The 19156-nt window shown below is 32.1% G+C and overlaps 2 protein-coding genes across 3 annotated transcripts; both read left to right on the plus strand.

Annotated features, from left to right (window-relative positions):
* Positions 1–3550: 3550 nt before the first annotated feature.
* Positions 3551–8101, plus strand: LOC118048406 (phosphatidylinositol:ceramide inositolphosphotransferase 1). 2 transcript variants are annotated; one of them, XM_035058069.2, is made up of 13 exons: positions 3551–3900; positions 3996–4094; positions 4186–4275; positions 4849–4935; positions 5014–5082; positions 5992–6072; positions 6292–6363; positions 6552–6612; positions 6696–6798; positions 7089–7184; positions 7279–7325; positions 7426–7550; positions 7658–8101. In XM_035058069.2, the coding sequence occupies exons 2-13, from the start codon at positions 4062–4064 to the stop codon at positions 7739–7741; spliced, it is 948 nt and encodes a 315-aa protein (XP_034913960.1). In that variant the 5' UTR covers positions 3551–3900; positions 3996–4061; the 3' UTR covers positions 7742–8101. The 2 variants fall into 2 exon arrangements, with proteins under 2 accessions (XP_034913960.1, XP_034913961.1); XM_035058070.2 differs by having other exon boundaries at positions 3551–3800.
* A 6881-nt stretch (positions 8102–14982) lies between these two features.
* On the plus strand, positions 14983–19123 carry LOC118048398 (serine/threonine-protein kinase BSK6). Its single transcript, XM_035058059.2, has 10 exons — positions 14983–15395; positions 15496–15716; positions 15832–15967; positions 16228–16361; positions 16462–16567; positions 16751–16836; positions 16993–17181; positions 17317–17481; positions 18071–18184; positions 18708–19123. Exons 1-10 carry the CDS (start codon positions 15314–15316, stop codon positions 18948–18950), a joined length of 1476 nt encoding a protein of 491 aa, XP_034913950.1. The 5' UTR covers positions 14983–15313; the 3' UTR covers positions 18951–19123.
* The last annotated feature ends 33 nt before the right edge of the window (positions 19124–19156 follow it).

The following is a 19156-nucleotide window of genomic DNA, read 5'->3' on the forward strand; positions in this document are numbered from 1 at the left end:
AGATGATGTTAATTTTCCACATTTGCATGGTTTTTTATGGTGGTAAAAATAGAAGGTATGTGGGTTATTTTACACTTTTCTTTTCATAAGGGTTTTTTTACTCTAATGTGTATGATATGTTCTACTGTCATGCGTGGCTGGTGTTCTAGTTATAATCTGTGATGGTTAGTATATTTGGTAGTATGGTTGTGATTATTTTTTTAAAATATTTTTTATTAAAAAATATATAAAAATAATATATTTTTTATTTTTTTAAAAATCATGTTTTATATCAGTGTATCAAAATAATCTAAAAACACCAAAAAAAAATATTAATTTGAAGTACAAAAAATTAAAAAAATTTAAGTTTTTTCAAAATCACTTTTGAAACACTGAAACAATTAGTAATGTGTAACTAGAATTTTTTTTTTCTTGCTCTACCCAGCCGCAACTTTAGTTAATTGTTTTAATGTAAAAAAAATTGTTTGGATGATGATAACTTGGGTTAATTTAGGTTAACTTAATTAACACATAGTCTAAAATATAAAATTTTGATATCTCAGCAAAAAATATTAAAAATTAATACTTTATAAACTATGAAATGATATTTGGAATTATATACGTTCAAGGAAATGTGAGAAAAAAATTTTAAAATAAAAATCATGAAATTACAACATAAAAAAAGACACAATTAACCATAACTTACAATAGTTAAACCTAATATTTTTTTGCTTTAACTTTTTCTTGTCACTTGATTATTTTTATTTTCAATTTATTATTAAGTTGAATTAGAATTGAGTTTGACGTTTTGTTTTGGTTGGCTTTATATATTATTATAGCAATATTAGTAATAAGTTTTGATATTGAGTTAATTCTTGATTTGAAAAAATAAAAATAAAAATTATTAATTTAAACTAATTAAAATTTTGAGACCTAAATTATAATTGAAACAAATATTTAACCTCTTTTTTTATATATAAAAAGTAACATCTTCATTTCAACTTTTCGGCACAATTTTTTTTGTTGTAATGAATATATTTATTATTATTTATTGGTATGTATAATATTTCTTCTCGTAAGTGTAGCGCATAGAATCAAACTAGTAATGTTTGAAAATTATTAAATGTATCAACAAGTATTCTTTTTTATTTTTTATTTTTCTCAAAATAGGGTTTTGCCTTTGAGAACCAATTGATTGATATACAAATAAACTAGTTAGAACCCATTCGAGAGTGTTGTAGCTTTTTTTTTACGTGTTTTTGTTGGTTATTGGGTTAGGCCTAATCCACCCATGATGGATGAACCTAGTTCAAGTTCTTAGAGAAGCTGCTAAAGAAAGTAATCGTCTTCTTTAATTATATATAAAAGAACATAACCTATATGGAATTACAACTATTTATTATTGAAAGAACATAGTTTTCTCCTTTTCTTTTCCTATATCCACTCTCTCTATTAACTTGATAAGATTTACAAAGACATTCGTATTGTGGAATATCATTTTGGTTATAGTAATTGAAGTGGCACTAAAATAATTAATCTAGAAATAAAAAAGTGAATTCTCATGAGTAAGTTTTTCTTTTCAATTCTACAGTTTTTAATAAAATTATATTTATTTTTATAAATTTAATGTATTAGTATATATATAAAATATTTTAACATATTTTTTTAAAAAAAAAATCTTAAAAAAGTACATAGCACGGCGATGTTAAGCACGCTGAATCATTACATGAGCTGGAGTTACCCAACTTCAAATATGCAAAAGAAAGAGGGAGTAATTTGGGAAATAACCGTCTAAACAGATGGGAGCAGGCGGTGATCAGGTGATGACAAGTGGTGTGTGCGTACGTGTATCCTCGTTGATTACGAGATAGAGAGAGAAGTGAAATGACGAGGCGTGCATGAACATGATTGTACCGGTTTAAGAATAAAGACGAGAAGCAAGCTTTTTCAAATTTTGAAAACGAGGCCGTCTCTTTCTCCCTCGTCGGCCGAGCCATGATACCCGTGACTCGAGCCTAGTCTACCTTTTTTTTCTTAAACAGTCTCGTTGATCCATCACTCCATCTCATACTATTCCAACCAGAATTAATAAAAGTTACAAGATGTTGCGGGCAGGCCATACCCGGATGGGACCGGGTTTTTAACCCCTCCCCCTCGCTGCAGGTAAAACAAAAACCTGTGTAGTCTTTCGAGGGAGAGAATATCTGTTGTTTTTGTTTTCACAGTTTTACTTTTGCAGCCTCTTTGGTAGTTGAGTGGGCCCATGTTTTTATTATTTGAAGTTTGAAGGGAAATTACAGTGTCTCTCTTTTACTGTAAAATACCTGTCAGATGGCTCGAAGATGAGGATAAAAAACGGGTTGAGAATTATTTTATTTGCCTGGTTTTAGATAAACTAGCAAACTAGTCACATTATTAAGTAAAATACTAAACCCGTGCTTCTTCTTTTTTTTTTTTTTTTTTAATTTACGTCTGAGGTTACAATAAAATTACTCTTTTACAAGTCATCTTTTAATTTTTTAAGATTTAATTGAAGGGTATCATTTTCTTGACACACATCTAATTTGTCTTTTTTTATTTGTTTGAGAATAAAATTATTTTTTTATTTTTTAAAATAACAGTGATTTCCCAGAGTAAATAATTAGAATCTTTGGTGTGAAGTCGTATAATAATTTTAGTTCTATCATAACTAGTTGAATTATACAAGTACTTTTATTGTGCAAATTTATTAACTTTAGTTTTAAGGACTTGATTGTTATTTTCTAGTGATTTTTATTATTGTTGTTGTTTAGTCATGGGGTATTTTTTTTTTTTTATGATTTTATTAACAATTGAATTACTCTATTATATTTTTCATTCAAAATTTTTTAGCATTGGTTTCAAGAGCTTGATTGTAATTTCATATAGTTTTTTAGTTATTATTATTTAAAATGATATTTATAACATGTGTAGGATTATATAATGTCCTTTTCTTTTTATTTTATTTCTTCTGTTTCTTGTGTGTGTTTATTTGCATTCTTTTTTTATTACATACAAAATTGATCTTGGTAAAAAAATTCACTAAGTATAACTAGATAAATAATTTATATTGTAAGATCAAATATTTTGATTTATATATATATATCTCATGATTTTTCTAGTTTTATTTTTAGTTATCATCAATGATTTATTTATTTACACAGATGATTCTCAATTTTTTTATGCAATAAAACACTAAAAAAGCTTATATATTTATGTTTTTTTATTGAAAAAAATATCTAACAAGTTGGAGAAAACATTTCAAACAGCTACTATCTATGTATTTCCCCCCAGAAATAATACCAGATTCTATGAAATAAATATAGTATCAAAATCAATTTAATGATTTGATTTTTGATAACAAAAAAATAATGTTTTTAATTAATTAACTGTGTTTTGGAGCATGTAATTAGAGGAAATTATTAAGGTTTGAATAAATACACGTGGTAGGCAATGATAGGACTGGGTTTTAATGAATCTTCTCCTGTCTGTCTAAGATCTACATGTCTGTCGAAAATCTCTCTCATTTTCCTAGTAAGATCGCATCGCACATAAGAACTAAGAAGGGTCCCTCTCTCTCCCTCTTGTTAACGAAAGGAGGGAGAAAAGCAGTAGCTTCCAATTTTTATTAACCTTGAAAGTTGAAAATAGTAGAGTATATAAACCCCTCCCTTTTCTCATCTTTCTTTCTCGTCAATCTGTCTCTCCGTGTACAGCTCGCGTTCTCTCTCTCTCTCTCTCTACTTGCAACCATTAAAAGGAAAATAAAAGAAGAGAAAATAAAATAGAACATCCATCCAAAGGCACGGGGCTTTTTACTTTTGTTTTCTTCCTCTTATAAACTCGTCATTTGATTTTTTTCACTCTTTCAGTGGAGATCTCGATCGGTGAAGAACCGAAGAGGTTTCGAATTTCAAGTTGAAAAAGTGTAGAGGTTTTTTATTATGCTTGGTTTTTGAGAATAATAATGATGACGACGACGACGTTGACCTTAACAGCTGGGTTCTGAGGTATTATGGAACTGGTGCTTAAAACCCAACATACACAAACCCAATAACAGCAAGATGAGTCTTTACATTGGTCGCGAGGCTTCTAAGGTTTTTATTTTCTGAATTATTTATGTTTTTAATCTTCCGATGATTTGTGAATTTGGTTTTCGATTAAATGGTTTTGTTTTGGCGTGTGAAGTTATGGAAGAGAATATGTGCAGAGACGACAACAGAGATCAATTTACTTGCAGATAATTGGAAATACATTCTTGGAGGTTTAATTTTTCAGGTCTCAATTCAATTCAATTTCTCTCTTATTATTATTGTTGTTGTTGTTTGCTATCCCTTTACCTAACTCTCTTGTTTTTCTTCTTCAATGACTTTAATGTTTGAATTCTTTGGTCAATTTGTTAGTTCGATTTTTAGGACTGTGAAAAAGGGTGAAGGATCTGGTAAAGGTTTATTGTTGTCGTTTGCCCCACCTTGAGAGAACTTATACTTTTAGCATAAGCGTATGTTAAGTTCAATAAAGAATAATAAACACCACAAGCATGAGTTAAATTCCCCATCTGTTTTCCCATATTAACAATTTTTGTGGGATTTTACTAATACAGTGTGTGCTGTTTTGAGTTGCTGAATTGCATATTCTGGGCATGTGTTACTAGTGCGTTTGATGATCATCGTAATCAACTTGTGATGTGATTTTACTTATTAGGATATCTTAAATTGTATGCACTGTCCCATCAGATTTTTAGGTTGAGTTTTTGTGTTTTTGCACTTCCCCATCTTATTTTTTTTTCCCTTCTGATTCTAGTTTGATGTTTATCTCCTAACATCTGTAATACATGGTTTTTGTCCACAGTACATTCATGGTTTGGCTGCCCGAGGAGTTCATTATCTACATCGCCCAGGGCCAATATTGCAGGATGTTGGGTTCTTTCTTCTTCCGGTTGGTTCTAGCATTTCATTTCTCTCCCTTTTCTGGTATGCCCCGTTTCCCATTGTCTAACCATGTTTGATAATTCAGGAGCTTGGGCAAGATAAAGCCTACATTAGTGAGACGCTGTTCACCACTGTATTTCTATCCTTTGTTGTGGTAAGGTTACTATATAGTTTCCCTTACACTTTTGATCCCATTGCCACTTCTTGTTTAATTTTCTGACCTCGTTTTCCCTGTCCACTTTTCCTAATTGATAACTTCTTTTCAATAGGTTATATTCCTGCCTCTTTTGTGATCAGGATTTCTGGATTTTATATATACCTATATTATAAAATCAAATGCACATGAAGTTCAAATGTGCTTTGCCAATCATAGTCATCAGAATAGTAACACTGTTTATTAGAGGTGAAGCCTTAAATAGTTTAATCATGGGATCTTTATTGTTTATTATTGGCAGTCGAACGAGCACTTAACTCGTGCATATGACTAGAATTCTGTAATAGTGTTGTCATTGTTGTACTCTTGAAAAAGCTTTTGCGTTGATTGGTGGGGAAGTAGATCTTATCAACGAAGTATATTCAAATCACATGCTCATGGTGAAGAAATCACTTCGCTTAGAGTCTGGTTATACTTATCTTCAGAGTATCTGCCACCTTACATATCTGATGATTTTATGGATAGGAAAATGATTTTAAAATCTCCTCTGGTTCTGATAATCTATCTTTCACTCAATGTGGGGCTGTTTCTTATCTGAGTTGAATTTAAGTTCAACAAGTTCGCTGAAGCCATATCTTATTTAATGTCATGCCCATGCAGCGTTTATTAAATGGTTGCGCTTGCTAGGAACCTTGATAAACATTTTTGGTTATTTACATTATATGTGAAACGATGTTTGAGAAAAAATAGTTTTGAAGTTACCCATTGTTTTGTTTATCTATTTATTCGTATTTATATTTTTTTCCCATTTTTGTGGTGTTTATTCTTTAATTTCTAGCTTTGCTTGAGTGACTTCAGAGCTAAATTTTTTATTCTTTTATCCTTAATTGGGAATATGTTCTGTTGCAGTGGACTTTCCATCCTTTCATCCTCAAGAGCAAAAAGATCTACACAGTTCTAGTTTGGTGCAGGGTTCTTGCATTTCTAGTTGTAAGTGCCAATCTATTTCTAAGTTCTTTTTCTTTTGTCGAGAAACTTCTATGCCCTGAAATGATATACAAACAATGCCATGCTGGGACAATTAGTGAGATTGCTATTTGAAACTTGTAAGCTAGCACTAAAAACACTTTGGTTTGCTGATTGTTTTAGGAGAATATGCAATTCCCCTATGCCTTCTGACAGTTTCTCTGACTTATTTTTCTTCTCTAGGCTTCTCAATTTCTCCGGATCATCACATTCTATTCCACCCAGCTTCCAGGTCCAAATTATCATTGTCGTGAGGTAGAATGTCTAATATGTCTATTTCCTCCTCCTCCTCCTCGTATTTTAAAGAAATAAAAAAGACTAAATGAATGGAACACATCGATCTAGTTGCTCTTTTAGCTTGAACATTTCCTTTTCACTTATTTTAATTAAAAATTGGAGCTTCAAATCAAGATATATAACTGGGTAGCTCTTCTGCATTGCAGGGATCAAAACTTGCCAGGTTGCCACATCCACAAAGTGTACTTGAAGTACTCTTAATTAATTGTCAGTAACCATTGTTTTAATTTGATCTTTTGTATGTTATTTTCCATGATTTTTTGAGCTAATTTGGTTTGTTGACCATGCAGTTCCTCGGGGCATCACACATGGTTGCGGTGATTTGATTTTCTCATCACACATGATATTTACTCTAGTCTTTGTTCTCACATATCAGAAGTACGGCACAAAAAGGTATAATATGGCTTGTAAAAATGCTGTTTTTTTTCTCACAGATGGAAAAAGAGACTTTTCTAGTTGGCTTGGCCCCCCCTATTTTTTTTAATTTGGTCGATAATAGGGAATCAATTTATAATTTTTGGTTATGTGATAGCAATCTTGTTAGAGAATAGTGCAAGAAGTGGTCTGGTTTTCTCAAGTCTGCACCACCCCTTCCCTTTTGTTTCACAATGTGCACAATTCTAGCCAATCAAATGCCCTTACTAGCCCACCTAATTTCAGATTGTCTTGGAGCATTTTTGTAGGTGTATAAAGCAGTTAGGTTGGCTGATTGCTGTAGTTCTGAGCTTTTTGATTATAGCATCACGCAAGCATTACACTGTTGATGTCGTTGTAGCATGGTATGTATGATCTTTTTGATACCTCAGTTGTTATTTCTATTAGAAAAAACAAATGTTATGTCACTCTGATTTTTAAAAAATTGATGCTTTCCAGGTACACTGTTAATTTGGTGGTGTTCTTTCTAGACAAGAAATTACCAGGTAAGGCTGTCCTTCAATTTTTTGTTCTAATATTTTCTTTACCCCTTTTCCTTGGGGCATCATTGAGTGATGATACTAACTTTTGAGTTGTTGAATGCAGAGCTACCTGATCGGACTGGCGGTGCTTCTCTCTTATTGCCATTAAGTAACAAAGACAAGGATAGCAAGACCAGAGAAGAGAACCACAAGCTCTTGAATGGGAACTCAGTAGACCCTGCAGATTGGGTATGGTCAATAATCTATTAATTCTTCTTCTTCTTTTCATGAAACTGCGTGGTACTGAAATGTGATATAAATTGGTACTTAATAGTGATGCTTGTTATCCTTTCCAGAGGCAGAGAACCCAGGTCAATGGCAAGATTCTGGACGACGCCAATTTAGTCCACGCTGATGCTACTGCAATGAACGGCGCATAGATGATGGAGGCGGCTGCTATCATAGCCATAATGCTGCAGGAACTGCTGCTCTTATCTTAATGACCCTGGATAGAAAGATTTGGTCAGCTTCTATTCTCAAGACTGCTAGTACATTTGATTTGTATTCTAGAGAGAATGAAACACGGGTTGTGCATTGATACTGCAGGCAGTCCTGCTCCTTTTCATGGTTAAAAAAATCCCTCACTAGCATCACTATGTATCATGGTACTCTTCATGGTTCCTATGATAGCATCCCGCATCTTGTGTTGCCCTTGAAACTCACCTGCACTGTGCTTATGTATGTAACTATGTGAATATAATTGTTTGCAAAGCCGAAGGCTATTCTCGTTTAGAATTTAACTGCGAATGTGATGAGGAATGGGCCTTTGTATTTCTTGATCCTTTCCTTTGTCACTTAATCAAATAGGCGAAATTAGTGTCATCACTGAGAATAGAATATTGCGATCTGATTTGGTAAAGAATTCTGGAAACACTCAGATTAGAGCTGAAATTCCAACTCGAATATAAAGAGGTTAAAACAGGGGCGAAGAAAGTTCCCTATGTGGAGATATCAATTTCTAGGATAGATTGATGGTAAACATTGGCGTCTTATATGTGGGTTTAGAGCCCCTCTGGTGTTTTGTTGGCTGTGGTGACGCCCCAGGCATTTAGAAAAATTATGTACAAGCAAATCAATGGAGTGATCTACCTTGTGAAGAACACATGATGGTGTTTTTATTTATTTTTATTTTTTCAAGTGTTTTTTTGTTTAAAAAATAATTAAAAAAATATTTTTTATTTTCTGACATTTATTTTTTATATCAACAAATTAATTTGAAATAAAAAAAAAGGTTTTGAGAAAAACCACACCCTTTGTTTCTATGCATTTTAATAATATTTGATGTGTGTTTAGGATTGATTTTTTAAAAGTATTTTTATCTTGAAAAATATTAAATATTTCTTTTAGTATTTTATTATGATTTTAATGTGATAATATTAAAAATAAAAAGAGTTAAAAAGTTATTCTAATATATTTTAAAATAAAAAACTATTTTGAAAAAAAATATACATAAAAATAGAAAATCATAGTTATAACTGGCCAAGGTGTCCATTTAAATGTGTGCTTAGGATTGATTTTTTAAAAGTATTTTTATCTTGAAAAATATTAAATATTTCTTTTAGTATTTTATTATGATTTTAATGTGATAATATTAAAAATAAAAAGAGTTAAAAAAGTTATTCTAATATATTTTAAAATAAAAAACTATTTTGAAAAAAAATATACATAAAAATAGAAAATCATAGTTATAACTGGCCAAGGTGTCCATTTAAATGTGTGTTTAGGATTGATTTTTTAAAAGTATTTTTATCTTGAAAAATATTAAATATTTCTTTTAGTATTTTATTATGATTTTAATGTGATAATATTAAAAATAAAAAGAGTTAAAAAATTTATTTTAATATATTTTAAAATAAAAAACTATTTTGAAAAAAATATACATAAAAATAGAAAATCATAGTTATAACTGGCCAAGGTGTCCATTTAAATTGTAAACAGCACCTTACGTCACATGCTTGTTTATTGTCAGGATTCGGGACATGCCGGACCTTTCCCCTTGTTTGTCCTAGGCGACAGGATCTTCCATGCTCATACCAGTGACCTGTTTCTTACCATCAACGGTTTCTTGGTTGAGACAAGCACTGTGCAGCCACGTGGTATTGCAGTTTAAGTGTCGGTTAATGAATCATCAATTTAGTTGTGGTTTTTTACTAATCTAGTAGTACTTTAAAAATTATTATTACAGGTGTTATTTTTAAAAGTTATAATTTATAATTTTTTAAAAAAATCATAATCTCAGCTAAAAGTCACCGCTTCTCCAGCCAAACCCTAATTCAAAAATAAAAAATATTAAATTAATGATTTTTTATATTATCAAACAAGAATCAATTCCAAGTATATATGATCAAACGTGCACCGAATAATATTAGAATTGATCGCAATTTAATGTATTATTTATGGCCTTCTAGAGAATGTAAGCAGATCCTTCTTGCAAAAGAAAAACACACACAGACACACCTAATTGATGCTTTTCATGCGTCTGCGTCAACAACCTACCTTTGCAGATGTGGAAAACTTTTTGTGATTTTCTTGGGGATTAAATAAATTCATTATAAATACAGTTTATTACTGTTGTTGATTGAAATACTAAAATGATTATTTTACCTTTTTTTCAAACAGAATTTATTAACTTGATTAGGGAGCAATATAATATTTCTTTATGGTTTATTTTTCATCGTCAAATTGTTTCGAGGATAAATTATTTTTTTAAAACTTTTTACAGTAAAATAACTTATTTATCTTTTAAAATAAATATAAAACTACCATATATGACCTTTTTAGTTTTTTTTTTATTATTTTAAAAACAATAAAATAACTTAATTATTCATGAAATCACAAAATTATTAAACCGATAACAAGATGCTTTTTTCATCCTTTTCTTATGTTTTTTTTTGTTATAATCTTGTTAAGTGAGAGACAATTTGATATTTTAACAAACATAAAATATTATTTTAAAAAAGATAATCAATGCATGTAATGTATGCTTACACACGCTAATAGGTAGGGGTTGCTTGCACTCTTTAGACAATGCATGCGACATTTCCTGGTGGTCAAAAATATCTAACTGTTGTGTCACCAAAAGGGTCAAGTGATGATGCATCTAATAGAGTGACATGTGTGACATTATAGATGACGATTCAATGCCTATGTAATTTTTTCTTCTTTCCCCTTTTTTTTCTCTCATTTTCTTAGGATTCACACCGGTCCAACCAAAATAAATAGTTGTACTCCCACTTATTTTTATTTCAATTGTAGCCTTCATTCTTTTGATTGCTTTTTATTTGTTTTGAATTGCTTTTTTTCTTTTCAATTTCATCCATTTATTTATTTATTTTTTAAATTTCACCCTTCATCATTTTTTTTTATTCTTATGTCAAATTTGGTCCCTATATTTTTTTAAATTGATTTTATTTTTTAATTTTTTTCCTTCAACATTGAATTTCGTATTTTTTTCATTGCAGTGATCACGGTCTCATGACCTGAGTCACAAGTATGAAATATTAAACCAGATTGACATCGGTTTTTTTTTTTTAATTTTTCTTACATTGATTTTTTTAAATTTAATCCTTCAACACCAAGTTTATTGAAAATTCAACTTGTTATTTCTTTTTTTCAATTTTTCTTTCTATGTGGATAGCCAACCTCACAACTTGTGTTATGAGTTTCAATGTTAACTCGGGCCTTTTACATCATTTAACTTCATTTTATTTTTATGTCAAATCTGGTCCTTATTATTTTAATTTTTTTTTTGCTTTGGATCTTTTTTTTTTTAAATGATTTTTGTATTTTTAATCTCGTCATTTAACATTGAATTGTTATGGATTGGACTTAGTAATTTTTTTTCTATGCGGTGATTTTGGTTTCATGACCAGGTTAAAAGTATGAAATGTTAACCTAAATTGACAAGCAATCTTTTTTTAATATTTTTTACAATGATTTTTTTTTATTTTATCATTCAACATTAAATTTATTGACAATTAAATATTTTTTTATTTGCTTTCTATAAGGATGATAAGGCTATGCTTAACTTAGATTGACTCAAGATTTTTTTTTTTCTTCAATTTTATCCTTTAACGTTGCGTTATCTTGAAATTCAACCTCATAATTATTTTTTATATGGCAACAGATCTTTTTCTTCGGGTCATCATTATCATCTTTTTCTTATTTTTAGATTCAATACATTTATTTTCATTGTTTTTTTTTTTTTATCTTATAATTAAGTCAACCGATATTCTTATTAGAACCAATATGGTTTATGTCTCAATCACAAAATCTCTTTTATACTTCAAAACATGCTAGCAATGTTTCAAAATTATTTTTTCAAGTTAAAAAAAAAAAATGACCCAGCCGTCGCAAAGCGCGGCAAGTGATTTCCCTTATTACTCAAATGGAAAAAGATTAAAAATGAATTTTAGGGTAAGTGCTGTGAAAGGAGAAATAAGCAGACTTGCGTCATATTTGTCAGCCACGTTTCTAAATGTGTTCTTTTGTGTTGAGGTTATAGCTTTCATGACGCTACTTGTGGACGTGAAAGGAAGCACAGAGATAATAAAACACCCGAATTCGAGGTTCGCCCATCTTCTTGTTCCTCGATGCATTCTCAATGATTCAAGAACATGGGCTGTAGCGCAATTTGATCTTGTTGCCCATGTGGGCTCTTTCAAGTGTGTTTTTGTTGCTCTTGACAGCGAATGAGCTTGGCCCCATGCATGCTTGCTCGTCTCATATGGTATAGTATGATAGGCACTCATTGCCCCACCACCGTCTCTGCCCTGAACGTGATGCCGGCGCAAATCAAGCTTTGGAAACTCAGTCAATAAAGAGGGAGAGAGACCAATGGTCTGTCTAGCTATGATAATAACCACTTTCTCTCTCTACATGCTCTTTCTTTTCCTTGTAAAAAAAGAGAGGGGGAGGGGTCCTCTTGAGCCCTAAATGGGTGGTGCAAATAATAACTCCAACTGTCAGACAAAAGGATTGCTTTGCTCTACTCTTTTCCTGTTGTTATCCTTATTGAATGATGATCAGTGTGTGAACAAAAGCTAGCATGCTTCTCAGATCCAGTAGAGAATAGTGCAAGTGCAAAGGGAGAACAAGGCTAGCTCCGGTTTAAAATATATGCAACGAGGAAACACAGCATAGCTTGTTTGTTGACCTGTGATGGATTGTTCTGATTTGATCCTTGAAGCTTGCATCATCTTCAATTTTCAGGTTGGTTAATCTTTTCAGGCTGGACATATGGAAATGGAGGCCATTTTTTGGAATCTCTATAACATAAAACAAAAGGCCAATCGTTCAATATGTAAGAAAAAGAAGGAAAAGGCATGAGGGATGGAATGAATTTGGTCAATGGTTAGAAATAGCATGCTGAGGTTCTCTGTTCATGGCCTTGTTACAGTAATTTGTCGGTGGTTGTGTTTTTGAAAAAAAAAATGATTTTTTTTTTGTTTTAAATTATTTTTTTAATATTTTTGAATCATTTTGATATGCCAATGTCAAAATAAATTTTAATAATAATAATAAAATATTATTTTGATATATTTTTAAATAAAAAATATATTTTTAAAAAATTAATATCATAATACCTATCACTAGTAAAATTATACACCACTATTCTCCTTGGTTTTGCTAAAGTAAAGAATAGATGATGATTAAGAACTTATATGTTTTTACGGCAAAAAACCGTTTTAAAAAAATGATTTATTTATTTAAAATTAATTAATTTTAGTGTTTTTTAATTGTTTTGAAAGTATTGATATCAAAAATAAATTTTAAAAAAAAAAAAAATATTATTTTAATTTATTTTTAAGTAAAAAATAATTTAAAAAATAACTGCTACTTCAATATCAAACATTCTATAATACAAAGTGTAGTTGATAATTAAATATACACTTCTTGATATAATTTCTTGCTAATGTAACAGTTGAGTATAAATGATTTATTTAAAATATAATTTTAAAATAATTTAATCCCGTTGCACAAAATCCTAAAAAAAAAAAAAAACCCTACTCAGTAGCTAATGATTCACACCCTACTTGATAACTAAGTTATCATCGATGGAGACGAGTGCAAAATAAATAATTTTAAAAGGCAGCAACCTTTTCCCATTGATTAAGTTTTTTCTTGGATAAGCACCCATTGAACATAAACCCTACCGTGGTAATCTATCAAACGGCAACGGTTTAAAGGAACACTTGCTTTTTACGTGTAAGATTTTCCTTCATTTTCAGGCGATCACATGGCTTCTTTATTCCCTCCGTTCAAAGGAATGACCCTTTGACATCACTCACCATATTCAGATTCATTATTTAATAAACAAAGATTATTATAATTAACTTAATCACAATATTAAAATACAATGGTACTTAATAGTAGTTTATCCTAATGTTTTTTGTTTGAAAAATATATTAAAATAATATTATTTTTAATATTAATATATTAAAACGATTTGAACACATATTAAATTTTTAAAATGAAAGAGTAAACGCGTTCTAATTAAACTAACAATACGCGGATGAGATTTGACTACAGGTTTGTCGACCCACAGAGGAAACTAGGGATTAATATGAATAATTCCTAGTTTGAACCAGTCAAAACGCAAACAAGCAATTTACTATTATTAATCATTCTAATAAAAAAAAAAGAGACTACATTTTGAATAATAATAAGTTAGCCTATGAACAACAAGAAGAAGGGCTCTCTAGAAAAATACAAAGGATCTGCAAGATCCAATTTCAACGAAAAACAGAGAGAGACAGAGTCCTTGTCAATTAAGGTTCCTCAATAAGACACAATCACAGCAACCAAACACAACAGCTAATCTCAAATTAATTAACACATAAATTCCCTGTCAAATACTACCAGGTCTCATCAAGCTAAATTATCATTCCATGTGCACAATTATATTTCTACGACGTCGACCCATGATTTCAATCGGATCAGCCTGCCACCTCAACTCCTTTGATTTTTTCAATGCCTACTTCTATCTCTATAGTTGAAAATTTTCTGGGTTTATATAGTTGTTAAATTCAGAATGATTAGTTGAGGACCATGCAATTTAATTTAGATATTCTATATATATATAAAAAAAAATCTTCTAATGTTACCCTTTTAGTTTCCAAAAAGCTCCCAGTTACCCTAAACTTGGATTTGGTTTTTAGGTTCTCTCATTTTCTTTAAATCTTTAAGTTGAGATACTGCAAGGTAACATATATGGGTATTTGAGAGGAAAAAGAGAGGAAAACAAGAAAAAATAACTTTACAAAAATTAGAAGGATAAAATTGAGAAATGAAGACTATGGGAGTAGAAGTAGAACATTGCTGAATCTATAAAGGCAAAAATACACTTCACTCTGAAAAATGCTAGTTTTTAAGCTTAGCCCAATCATATAAAATAAATAACGGTTAGCATGTTTCTTTTTGTGTTTTTTTTTTTTGAAAAAAATTATTTTATTATTTTATTTTATATTTTTTAATGTAAAAATATTTTTTTTAAATAATATAAATATTATTTTAATAATTTTAAAAAACAACCATTACTACATTTTCTAACATTCCATTAATTAATTAAAGTGCAAGTACCCAAAATAACCCTTCAGACACCATCCAAAGTTTTTACCACTAAAAAACAGAAAATTTGAAAACGAGAGAGAGCGAGGACTGGGGAGACAGAGGTTGCTAAAAAAGGCAGAAGCTGAAACCTGAAAGGCCCTTTGCAATTCATTGCCCAAATACACACAACACAAGTAGCTAAAGCCTAAAGCTTGCTGGCTTCAATAAAAGCTTGGGATCCTCAACAACCCGCTTTCTCCCCCCCTGTGAAGTAGCATTCGACCACTTCCAGTAACTTGTAGACAAGGATCAGCACCAGAAGTGATGCAAACCGTTTGATTCACTTCCTCTCGTCACCGTCTGATCATTTTCATTTATTTTTTACTCCCTCTCTCTAATCAATGGGAGCCCGCTGCTCCAAATTCTCTCTCTGCTGGTTCCAGTCTCACCTTAAGGCTTCAGTCCTCGAATCCTCCGATCTCGGTAATTCAAGCCTCCTGTATCTTCTCCGTCTCTGTTTTTTTATTTTTATTCTTTTGTAAATGAGGGGTAATTGTTGGGGTAATATTGCCTTTCGGTGCAGAAAATGGGGGCAAAAGTGACAGAAATGCATTCCCGAGTTTCACCGAGTTCAGTTTCGAACAACTGAAAGCAGCCACGTCTGGGTTCTCTTCGGACAACATAGTATCGGAACATGGTGAAAAAGCTCCGAACGTTGTTTACAAAGGGAAACTAGACAATGACCGTTGGATCGCTGTTAAACGATTTAACCGACTCGCCTGGCCTGATTCTCGCCAATTCCTCGTACGTTCAAATGAACAGTTTTTTTTTTAATGATTTCTTTATGTTCTGTTAAAATTGTGAGAAGTCACTAATATACTCTTAAGTTGAAAATGGATTTGGTAAAAATGTAATTTAGGAGGAAGCGAGAACAGTGGGGAGTTTAAGGAGTGAGAGATTGGCGAATTTGATAGGATGTTGCTGTGAAGGAGAGGAGAGGCTGCTAGTTGCTGAGTTCATGCCTCATGAAACCCTTGCTAAGCATCTTTTTCACTGTAAGCACTTCTTTTCTTTTGAATTTTAATGTGTTTGTTTTGGCTGTTGAAATTCTTTCCTTTCATCTTTTATTGTTTGTTTATTGCTAGGAGACCCTTTTTGCCTTTTTCTTATGTTAGCCAAAAATTCCCAACATTGAAAATTAGTTGATCAGATTTGATTAGGGAATATAATGGTATTTAGGGTTAGAGTTAATGAACTTTAACTGGTTTCGTCCTCGCATGCTTTGTTTGAATTCTTGATATTTTGGTCATTACAGGGGAGAGCCAGCCCATGAAATGGGCAATGAGGTTGAGGGTAGCCCTGTACTTGGCACAAGCTCTGGAGTACTGTAGCAGCAAAGGAAGGGCGTTGTATCATGATCTCAATGCCTACAGGATCTTATTTGATAAGGTAAGTGTGGTTGTCTGCGTCTCTGCGATGTAGAATCTTCTCTGTGCTTGGTTCATCCACTGTATTGTTTCGGTCCTAATTTTGGTCCAGCTGTTGACAGGATGGTAATCCTAGGCTATCTTGCTTTGGCCTCATGAAGAATAGTCGTGATGGCAAAAGTTACAGTACAAATTTGGCTTTCACCCCGCCAGAGTACTTGAGAACTGGTAAAGACTGTGTCTGCATCTGAACTCATGATCACTATAAACTGATATGACCTTTGCGTACATAAATGGATCAGTTACCTCTCAATCTGATTAGTTTTGGGTACCAAGGGCTAGGGAAAAGGTTGAAAATGATTAAATTATTAGAAATGGTTGATGATAAAAATTGTTCCGTTATCCTGGCAGGTAGAGTGACACCTGAAAGTGTAGTTTACAGCTTTGGAACCTTGTTGTTGGATCTTCTGAGTGGCAAACATATTCCTCCAAGTCATGTAAGTTAATTTGCTTTTCTTAAGCTGTAATAACCCATCTTATTGGTTTCTTGGTCCCTTGTAGTACAGATGAACTATTGTTATTCGCATTGTGATTGATGGTCATTTAAGCATTAAAAACTTGAGGATTTCCTCCACTGCCTGTCTTCTTTTTAGGCACTTGACCTGATTCGTGGCAAAAATTTCCTGATGTTGATGGATTCTGCTCTAGAAGGCCATTTTTCAAAAGATGACGGAACAGAGTTGGTTAGATTAGCTTCACGTTGTTTGCAGTATGAAGCTCGTGAAAGGCCAAATGCTAAATCCCTTGTCACTGCACTTATGTCACTTCAAAAAGAAACAGAGGTATTTAAAATAGTTTGCTTTGCTGTGTGTCTTCGTGGAGAAGGGCAGGCATAGTTTTCTTAAAATTAGGCCTGCTTCTGCTGGGTTGAAAAGTTTGTAAATACACCTTTTTCTTATCAAATATTGTTTTAGCAGGTCCCGTCATATGTTTTAATGGGCATCCGACAAGAAACTGCATCATCAACTCAGCCATTGTCATTGACTCCTTTTGGTGAGGCATGCTTGAGAACGGATCTCACTGCCATACATGAAATACTGGAAAAGATTGGATACAAGGACGATGAGGGGATTGCCAATGAGGTTTGCCATCTCTAGTTTGTAATTGATGGTTTATTTTTGTTACTAAAAAATGTAACCATATTGACGTCCGAATCAATAAAATAGCAAGATTAGTAGTCCATGTCACATGCATATCAAGAGTGAGCGACCTGAAGGAAAAGGAAATTTGAGTGGTTTCCACATTTCATTGCAATAAAAATAAAACAAATAGATAAATGAATTGTTTTTGTTTTGAGTCATGCCACTTTGCCTTGTAATAGTCATAACTATGTCCTGTAAGGCCAGAACAAAGTCCTATTGATTTATTGTACAATCAATTAAAAACACTGTCCACGGTTGTAACTATTATCTCATGGTCTAACTGTTAGTTTGTCCATACTCAAAAAATAAAAAAAAACGTTAGTTTGTCTACCTGTCAATTAAAAACCATGCCTACAGCTCTTAACCCCCTTTTTTCTGGATTTTGTGTCTGAATCTAAAAATTTCATCGTAGGAACTAGATACCAGGGACCTTTGGGGAGGAAGTCTTATTATGTTGCTCTGGCCCCATTATGTAACCTGTTTTTTAAATGTTTGCTTATCTCTTAATTGTCTTCCTCTTTCCTTGCAGCTTTCTTTCCAAATGTGGACTAATCAGATGCAAGAGACCCTGAATTCTAAGAAGCATGGAGATACTGCTTTTCGAGCAAAGGATTTTGCGACTGCCATTGATTGCTACACTCAAGTGAGTTTCCCTTGTTATGTTGAATCTGGAATCTGTGGTTTAGGATGGTTTATTTTCTTATATAGTTACAAGCAACCCAACACGATAAATTAGTTCATATTCTGTAGCTATAAATTAGACAAGACTACCCATAGAAACTGACACTATATATCACTCGTTGATAAGTTGGTATCATTTTGTCTATAGTTAGAGAAGAAAATTTTCTATTGGATTGCTTAGCAGCATGAAGAACTATATTTTATGAACAAAGAACAAGAGATAAATCTTATCCCTTGATAAAATTTTAATAGTGCCTCCATCAAGTTAGGGAAATAAATTGTTCTTGCCAAAGCTCTTGATACCTTGTACAGTTTGCTGCTATCAGGATAGCACCACTAAATCGAGCCTCTTCCACAGATTTATTGTTAGCACTGAATCTTCTTGTTATAAAATATGGGTTCGAGTTTATCCTCTGCATCCTGATGGCAATAGAACTTTATGCTGGCTTGTGAAAGGAGAATAAGTTTTCCTTTGTCTTTTGCAGTTCATCGATGGCGGAACCATGGTGTCACCAACTGTATATGCTAGGCGTTGCTTATCTTACTTAATGAGTGACATGCCACAAGAAGCTCTAGGGGATGCTATGCAAGCCCAAGTGGTTTCTCCTGAGTGGTCCACTGCCTCGTACCTTCAAGCAGCTTGCCTTTTCAGCCTTGGAATGGAGACTGATGCACAAGAAACACTCAAAGATGGCACAAACTTGGAAGCCAAAAGAAACAAAAACTGAAAGTGTATAGGTCTTTTTTTATTTACTATTTTGGTAATTTTGTGTAGGCTCATGTATTTATTCTTGCCTCTCATTTTCTACATCCATATTTTGACCTTGTGTCAAAATTACAGTATTCTTCAATTATTTTTGTTTGAGTGGATAAATTATGCTTCTGCAGTTCAGTTCTTTAATCTTTTGAGTTTAGTAGTTGATTAGTGCAATGC

Source organism: Populus alba, chromosome 6, assembly GCF_005239225.2.
Source record: "Populus alba chromosome 6, ASM523922v2, whole genome shotgun sequence".
Taxonomy (NCBI): Eukaryota; Viridiplantae; Streptophyta; class Magnoliopsida; order Malpighiales; family Salicaceae; genus Populus; species Populus alba.